General features: G+C 42.7%; 1 protein-coding gene across 2 annotated transcripts; it reads left to right on the forward strand.

The window, feature by feature from the left end:
- Positions 1-209: 209 nt before the first annotated feature.
- wbp1 (WW domain binding protein 1) lies at positions 210-8,629 on the forward strand. 2 transcript variants are annotated; one of them, XM_049603448.1, is made up of 5 exons: positions 210-459; positions 1,279-1,381; positions 1,669-1,836; positions 2,919-3,457; positions 7,432-8,629. In XM_049603448.1, exons 1-5 carry the CDS (start codon positions 397-399, stop codon positions 7,438-7,440), a joined length of 882 nt encoding a protein of 293 aa, XP_049459405.1. In that variant the 5' UTR covers positions 210-396; the 3' UTR covers positions 7,441-8,629. The 2 variants fall into 2 exon arrangements, with proteins under 2 accessions (XP_049459405.1, XP_049459406.1); XM_049603449.1 differs by having other exon boundaries at positions 2,919-8,629.
- The last annotated feature ends 689 nt before the right edge of the window (positions 8,630-9,318 follow it).

The following is a 9,318-nucleotide window of genomic DNA, read 5'->3' on the forward strand; positions in this document are numbered from 1 at the left end:
TTTGTAATTCGCCATTTCAGGAAGAAAGGGAAGAATAAAATTAAGTTTAACTTGCACCAGAGACAGTTAACAAAGTTAATTGTTATCATACATTCATAATAATATAGTTATGATAAAAAAATATTTAGTTGTTATAGACTACATCATTGCCTGCATTGTGCGCGTCCATATTCTCATACACGCATACACAACGCCCTCTAGAGTTCAATAGCAGACTCCGTTTCATGTTACTACTAGTGCTGTTTGTTTCTGAGTCCAGGAACAACAAAAACATGTCCGAGTGCGACAGACCGAACAGTTAACCAGAGACAGCTACCTTAAGTCACCTCAACACGTCGCCGATTCGACCGACTGCTATATGATTCCCGTCGTGTTTACGGCCGACAACCCAGAAAGATGCCGCAGAAAGCACTGGGATCCATTGTAGGTCTTCTTTGTACCGGGACCTGTCTAGTGCAGGTAAGCCCCGCGCTAGCGCTCACGGGGTCGGCTGAGGCTTCCAGGCGAGGCCGCTGCTCCTGGGGTGGGTGAAGGCCTTCTGCCGATCCTTTTTGTCTCCTCCACAAAGGAAACTGGGCACGGTTTGCTGCTGAATGACGTCAGTTAGTCAAAGTTTGACTGTATTTTTCGACATTTAACTCGCTATAGATTTATTATAACTCTAAAATATATACGGCTGTTTCTAATTATCACAATTTTACATCTTGAACCAAGGGTATCAAGATTAACGTTAGCCGTTGCTAACTGGTGCCCGGCAAATTGATGTGTTTATTCATAACGTTAATTGTTGATATCAGCTAGCTGGACAGGGCGGTCAGTTCCAGTTTGTCCAGTTTGCTTCCCTGACAGAGTCGCTATTTAATTTTAGTCAAAATAAGCTTGTGACGAACGGACTCTTACAATGGTAACGTAAGCATTTAGCATTTTATCTGCATATTTGTTGACGCCTTGACCTCGTTTAGCAGTCTAACGTCATTGTGTTATTGCTACATGTTGCTTTCCAATCCCATTTAAATTCACTTTCAATTTTGCTGTAGTGATTAGTAAATGTACTGTACCATTGACAACATTCAGCAGTGAGTGTTATAATATGAATTTAAATCTGAGTGTATTTTGCCTGTGTAAGTAGCTGTCACATTAAAGAGAATTAGCACAGAAATGCACAATAATTGACACTGAGGTGAGGACAGTGTGTCAGGACCTTGCTATGCAGTGTCTTGTTGACTTGTGTGATTGAGTATTTGCTTTCACTTTGTGTATCTTTTGTGTGTGTTTAAGGGAAAGGAGTTCTGTTTCGGGGTAAATAATGAACAGTACCGCTGTGAGATGGGATACTGTTGTGGAGAGACAGAGTGCTGCACCTACTACTATGAGCTCTGGTGTAAGTTCCTATTGATTTTTTTTTCTTTTCCAAATTCTTATTCACATTAATACCACAATGCTTTATTATATCCCACCCCTAGTGTCCATTTAATTCCCTATTTTCAAGATTTAAGTCTCAAGATTTGTTATAAAGTGTGTTTTTCCATCATCAAATTAGTTTTATTTCACTATTTACTATTATTCAGAGCCCATAATACTCATGGACTTCACCACCTTTGCCTTGCTTAGTTCTTCAGTTTCCTGTACATGATGATAATATGACAGTAACTCTGTCCCCCTTCATAGGGTTCTGGTTGGTATGGACCCTCATTATCATGCTTAGCTGCTGCTGTGCCTACCGACACCGGAGGGTTAAGATGCGTCTCCAGCAGGAGCAACGCCAACGAGAGATCAGCCTTATGGCCTACCAGGGAGCCTCCAGCTCCTTCATTTCCCCTCCACCGCTTAATCTAAGTGAGTATTTTGTGTGTGCCTTTCAGAATTTGGGTTAGTTTTACCAGGAGATCAAGAAGGCACTCTCAGATGTTGAATACAGACTACAAACAGGGTAGGGTGGTGTAAGCACAGAAGCCCAGGCAATCTATTGAACAGCAACTTCATCCAGCACATCCTCATGTGCTTATGGACTGGCTGGGAGGTGCAGTTTCTGCTGCGTCTGCCCTGAGGTCTCCCCTGATTCAGCGCAGAGCTGCAGCTCTATATGTTTTAGATCATTTTTCACCTCTACCTGTTAGACAAATTGAACCCAGCCACCCTACAGGCTTCATGCTATGCTCAGTATCTATTCTAAACTTTGCCCTCTCCACCACCAAAATACAATAAAACGTCCGCATCACAGCAGTGTATCTCGCAACCTTTGTCACTCAGATCCACAAGACACCTGAGCTCTCCTTGAAGCAGCTGTTCTGTCCTCTTCCTGAATGAAACAACCTCCTTTTGCTGAGAGAGAGGGAGTCATAATTGGAAGTGTTGACCCTCATCTCAGTCTTGTCATACTCAGCTGTAAATTGCCCAGAGTGTGTACTGGAGATCATAGTCTCATGTTGTCAGACGGGCACCAGAGAGCAGAGATGCCGCCCTAATGTCAGTGGTCACTCTGGACATCAGCTGAAAGTTGATATCGTGTCCCCTAATATCACAAACAGGAATGCAAGGTGTACACTTGTCAAGAGTCCGAGGCCCACAGTGAACATACTTGACTTAATGTCAAGAATGTGAACACAGCTCCTGCTTTGAGCATACACAGACAGTGACTCACGCAAAGATCCTGGTAACATACATTCTTGCAGCACTGTCCACTCAGGACATCATGGAGAATGTAGTTATAAACATTTTCCAGATATTCAGTGTATGTTCTAGCTTTTTTCTCAGACAAGCCTTCCAACATTACAGCTTAAACTGTAACCTGTATACAGTAACACATTATATATCTTTAAATGTATCCTTATGTATTTGCATTTGCACATGGATGTACAACTTCTTTTATAGGGACGATGGTTTGAAAGCTAAAGCTGTTTAAATTTGCTGACTCTCAGGGTTCTGGAATGACTGCAAGCTTCCTGACTATGAAGAGGTGGTAGGTCACCCTCCCACACCACCTCCTCCTTACTCTGAAAACCCCCCTGAGACGACTCCAGCAGTCCTTCCACAAGTGAGCCAGCCAGACCCCATGGTGCCACAACCCCCGCCTGTGGCAGACCCGAGGGCAGACAGTCAGGCAGCAGACTCATCATCAGACCCGGAAGCAGCGTCGATGTCGACCCAAGCACAATGTCTGGCCGAGGAGAATGCAGAGCCTTCGCTGGTTGCGGCGGCGGCGGCAGAGGGGGAGGATGAGGAGCTCATCACCCGACGTCGCCATGTCACCGGCGACTCAGGGATCGAGGTGTGCGTTTGCCAGATGGATTTAGATGAGGGCTCGGGGCTTGAGGAGGAAAGCGACGAGGAGCACCGGATGTGTAAGGTCACTGGTCAGGACTGCTGCTCCGGGCACCAACAGCCGACCTTCACACAGAAGGAGCACGCCTCCGAGCTGCCCAGTCAGACCGCCAGCACCAGCACTGGAGACCACATGGTTTGATCCACAGCATAACTAACCAGCCAACCAGTGCATCTTTCCGCTTCGCGCAGGGTGATACAAGATATCTGTTGCCATCATCATCACCACAGAGACTGTTTGTGTTTTAATTCTCTGAACTAACACACAGGCATGACATTAAGATGATGATGATAACTAATCCCTAATGGCTTCTGATTAGGAAAGATGAATAACACATTGTGTGGACAAACTCGTGGCTTTTTTATTTTATTTTTTGGCTTTGCTTTTCTTTAGTGGGGAAACCAGCAAACACGTGCTCCATTTTGTATTTTTTTTTTTTTCCTTAGTGAATGGGAGAACATCGCTGGGTAGTGAGAAGGCAGCAATTGATTGTGACTGAAACCAGACTGTTTCCCTCTCTCCTGTCCTCTCCTCAAGCACTGCCATCATGTTTCCGTTTCTGTCGCTCCACGCTCCTTGATCAGAACTGTCTGGCTGTCCTTCCATCTGACATTTTACCTCTGGTGGGATGGCCAGCTAGGAGCATACCAACCAATCATTAACATGTATCCCCAGTCCCCACCATGACTCAGAGGCAAAGGAGTCAGAAACAAACCTCCTGTAAACTTCGGATGATAGTGGATGAACTGACAGGAGCACACATTTCATTTTCCCCCCAAAGCTGTGTGTATGTGAGAGTTTGTGTGTGTGCTGTGAAATCTAGGGCACAGCTGCATGATGATGTCAGCTCTGAGGTCATGGCAACCAGCGTCTGGTGTGAAGTCTGTGGGATTTATTGCATACAGAGTAGGGGAGACTTTACACCCACAAAGAGCAGAGGAGACAGATAAGGAGGAGTTTGGTGTTTTGTGTCTGGGTTTTAAATGTCACACACCTCCCTCCCAGCAGTTTTTTCCCTTATTGATATCCATATTGTGGTCTCCACAGCTCTGTGGTCACCCTTTGGCATGACTGTAGGTAAGGAGCCACCAGCTTTTAATGATTTATCGGTTGTGTGCACGTCATCGCCCTCTTCGGTTTCTGACTGCATTGAGTTCATAGTGATAGCCAAGAGGGCTTTGCCACCAATTTGTAATCAATAAAAAGCCTTGTGGTGGCTCTGTGTTAGTGTGTTTTGTTTTCTGTGTTATGTCAGAGCGAGGAGAGGCAGCACTTTGCTCATTCTAAACAAAGTATATAGTTTGATTTTCATAACGAAAGACATACTAGCTTTTCTTCCTTTCATAACCAGCTATGCTTCGGTAAATGCCGCAGGTGTCACCATTAATTGCAACAAAGCTCCCGACGGGAGCTGCTAGAGTGTGTACTAGTGAGTGGAGGTGATAGTGCAGTAGGGATGTCTTGTGTGTTTGTGTATCTTTAAAGTGCTGAAGCATCTGGTTGTAATACGTGCTCAGCACTGAGGTGGATTAACTATTAAAAGCACTGGTATTTTGCATGAGGCATGAATTTCTGTTTATATTTTAGTTCATTAGCATTTTCTAGCAGTTGCGCTGCTTGCTTTGCTCACCAGTTTGTGAAATGATAGTGGGCTTCACGACTGTGTACCCAGATGTCGGCACAAAACAATAGACTGTGGTTGAAGTTTAGACGCCCTGGATCCAGTTTCATTGTGTTATGAGCGTGTGAGCCATGCTGTGCTGTTGTGCGGTGCTTGTAGCTAGTAAGCTCACGCTGTCTAGGCTCTCCTTGGCCCCTGTAGCTCTTGGCAGCGTGAGGGATTTGCAGTGGTATTTTCCATTGGCAGCAGAGGGCGGGTGCATTAGTAAGTTGAGGTGCATGCAGGCTCTGTGCAGTGTTGGCACAGCTGCAGAATCTGTCATGATTAACTGCATGCTTCTCTGCGTTGCATGTTGCTTGCCCTAATATAAAGTACAGTGTGTATTCAAAGCATAGCAGCTAAAGTGATTGTTGAGAGCTGGGAAAACCTCAGAGAAAACAAAATTATGATTTGTTGCAAGAGGAAAGAGTTTCATTGAGAATTTAGTATTTGCAACTACTTTTTATGTGTCTGCTCTGATACCGTGTGTTAGAATGGGCACAGTGTAAAGACTCAGGTCGGTCATTTTTTCAACACGCCTGATTGGCCGTTATCATAGTTAGTGTGTAGCCTCATGGTGCTATGTTCTAGATAAATCCATTAAAATCTCCGAGATACAGTATCTTTGCTGGGTTAGCAGTTATCACTTCACAGACTACAAACATGTTGGGACTTTCTTTAAATATAGCTGTTAATCATGCATTTCCAGCTGGCAAAGTGGGGAGTAAATGCTAACATTTCATGCTTGCCAGATGTATTTACTTAAGCATTACAATTAATTGGCATGTCTCTTTATTTTCAGCACTGATCGAACTCTGACAGAGGAGATTCTTGACTTCTAAACAAGACGTGACACCGGGTTCTACATGTAAATGTGTATAATTTTAAGGCCCATGCAGCTCTGTGGCCTATTACAGTGTTTCCTCCAACTCGCAGCAGCCCAGAGCTCTGTACTGGCTGTGGTTGAGCTTCTGCTGTTATAGCTACACCACACACTGCTGTGGCTAAAGCATGGGCAAGCAATACAAGAGGTGCACTGAAAATATCAATATTGTGATTGTGAAATTGTGAAACAAAATGAGGCTTAAATTTGAAGAAGATGTTTCCTGTTCATGTTGTTGCAAAGTTTTGCAGCCCTCCTTTAGGTGCTTCAATACGAAGCTGACCTAACATGACGACGACCTTTCAGAGGAGCTGTTACACTGTGAGCGTGACTGCACACCCGTTAGCAAAAGTAATATCAGACGTTTTTTTTTTTTTTTGTTTTGACCAACACACCTCAAGCTGCCTTGCTGCATCCCTATAGAGCAAATGTCTTGGATTATGGAGCTGCACAATAAAATGAAGCCTCTGAGTGCGGAAACAGACGTGCTACTGCCTTATTAGAGTAGATATAGTTTCCTTTGAATGGTGGTAGCTGTGTTTGTTTGTTCGTAGCATGTTTGAGGAGTGCTTTTGTATTGGTAGAAGATAGTTCCTGCGCTTGTTCCGAGAAAGTTTGCCGGCTTTGAGAGAAGAGGATGTGGTTTGAAAACCATTTAAAGCCACAAGATTTGAGCTGTCACATGTTGTGTAGAGTTTTAACTTGCTTTTGGTTTTGTACCTGAGGCGTGGTTGTGTTGAGTCTAAAGAATACTGTGTGTGTAGTTAGTTGTGGCACTGATGGAGTTAGTTAAGACCAGATTTGGAGTTCGTGCTCGTTCTTTTTTTTTTTTTTTTTCCCCCACGGATCTGGTCATAGTTAGTTTGTGATATTATTAACCAACTTGAAAGCATGAGGAAAATGAGGAAAAAAATGTTTTCTAAGGTTTTGTTGTGATCCATCCTGTGTGTGTTTGGAGGTCACAAATGAACTCCAGTAAGAGACTGCGTCGTAACCTTCTTGCAAAGGTGCATTTATGCTTATTTGTATGTAGACAAAATAATATGGGATGGGGGAGGAATGAGGGAGGGATAGGGGTTCTTTTGTGCATGAGTGAACTGGAGGTCCATAGTTTCCCCATTGCCAAACAACTACTATGCCTCCCTGGTTTTCACATGTTTACCAAGATTAAGGGCTATATCAGTTGTCAATTGTGGACAAACATCCAGCCATCCATTCCACTGAGTGATAAGTCTCCTCTGTGCTGTCGATTCAAAGCCACAGTTGCCGAGATCCACTATCGGAACATGGTCAGTGTTTGGATGTTCCTTTCATGTTGTGGTGGAACTCATATTTAACAATAGCTGATTGTATATGACTGTGTATGTTTGTTTATGGGCTTTAACTTTGCCTTTTTTGTTTTGTCATTGGAGTTGCGTGATGCGATTTCCTTCCAATTCCCCTGCCTCCTCCACCCAGTGAGATGATTTTTTTTCTTGTGTAACGAGCTGCATGTGTGGTTGTGACATGAGTTGTGCTCCGCTGGCTCTGTGCACACCGTGACTTTACCCTCTGTCTTGGTAACAGAGACCGTAGCCAAGCGCTCTGCACGCGGACCCCTTGGAAACAGGAGGACGCGCCCATCCATGCAGAAGTGTCGACAGAATAATCTACCAAAGTCGCTGTCGTCTCCATGCTACAGATCGTCACTGTTTTCACTGGTGTGTATGTGTGTGTGTGTGTGTGTATGTATATGTGTGTGTGTGTGTGTGTGGTTGTCATGACGATTTGGTTTCCCACTCTCAGGGTTATCTTTAACAAGCAATGCTAGAGTTTTAAATTAACACATTAACTGACCCACCTGTTTCATAAAGCCAAAGCAGTTCAGTCATGATAACCGTCTCCCCCATGTGTTGTATAATGTTTTCTCTGCATCACGCATCTCTGTAGTCTATTGTACTTAACTAGGCTATGCAAAAACATACTGTTATATGCTGCGATCCCTTTTTCTCACTCTCTCTGTCATTTGTTTGTGGGCACCAGTACAAGCAATATAACTCTCAGTACTTGTGGCACTGCACTGTACTGTAATCTTTGGTTGATGTGTGTGTACATGTATTTGTTTAAAAAAAGTTGTAAAAAAAAAAAATACTTGTAATGCTACTGCAATGATGTGGTGAGTATGTATGCTTCAGTGTCAGGGGCTTGAGTTAAAAGCCATTCTAGTTTATATATCCTTTTTTTTTTTCACCCTCTTTTTGGCTTTTCCCCGCCTGCCTCCTCAACCACTAACACTTTGTACTCTGGACTTATGGATAAACCACATTATTATGAGTTGTTTAAGCCGGAGGGAAAAGTTGAATATATTGTTTTTGTTGGATTAACTCATGTTTGATATCTTTAAACTGTTTGCCACTTTTCCATCCGTCATTTTTGTTGCACTAATTCGATGTGTTGGTTGTTTTTTGTTTTTTTTTTCCAGTTAAAGCAACAGCTTTCTTCTTTTTCCATCTCAATGAAGTTTCACTGACTGTTGCCTTTTAATCCTCAGTTAGTACAACACAATTTCAGAACTTTTATATATTATACACATGAAAGACCTCAACATGGAACACAGTTGGCTTACATTAGACATTTAGGCTCAAAGAGGAACACCCTGAGCTCATCAGTGTCATCGTTCCTGTCCAACAACTTGTAAACTGTACTTTTATCCTCAACCATAGATGATACCAAACACATGAAGGTGCCATGGTTGAGCTATGTGGATTTTTTTTTTTTTTTTTTTGCCAAAATGAGAAACATCTTAGTGTGAGAAGGAAGCAGGCATTTACAAACACACAACAGAGTCTTTCTACATTGTTTTCCTAATAACTTAAAACAAGCCAAAATGAGTAAAGTGGAAAAAGAGAGAAAATTTAAAGCACTGACTGATAGATAAAAAAAGGCTTTGGGTTTCGTAAGAAGTCTGCTGTGTACTTGTTGGGTCATCATTTGTATTTTATTTTTGTAATAAAACAAAGATTGGCACTCAGCTGACTGACTCCTGTCATTTTTTTGACTCAAAATCCTTTGATTTAATCCATCTAACCTCAAGTAGCCCTTTCAGGGTTCCCACGGTCATGAATAACTGGAAATGTTATGAAATTCCAGGCCTGGATATAGTTTGGAATTAACAGAATGTTTGGGAAAGTTTTGAATAGACATTGTTTTGGCTATTATGTTGATAAAAATCTAATGTCAAACATCACACGAAATACATTCGACAGGAGAGGACTGGAGGAAGATGATGGTGATTAACCCAAATTTTTTAAGGTACAGCCTATGCTCAGGTTCAGGGAAGGTTCCAATGTAATTATAAGACATGTCCATAAAACAATTCATTGCCAACAAGAAATAAATGCATAGAGGTGTGTCAAAAATATAATTCAAACACATGTCAAATTGCATTGATATCTCCTATGTCCTGTGAGTGAA

This window comes from Epinephelus fuscoguttatus, linkage group LG18 (assembly GCF_011397635.1).
Source record: "Epinephelus fuscoguttatus linkage group LG18, E.fuscoguttatus.final_Chr_v1".
Taxonomy (NCBI): domain Eukaryota; kingdom Metazoa; phylum Chordata; class Actinopteri; order Perciformes; family Serranidae; genus Epinephelus; species Epinephelus fuscoguttatus.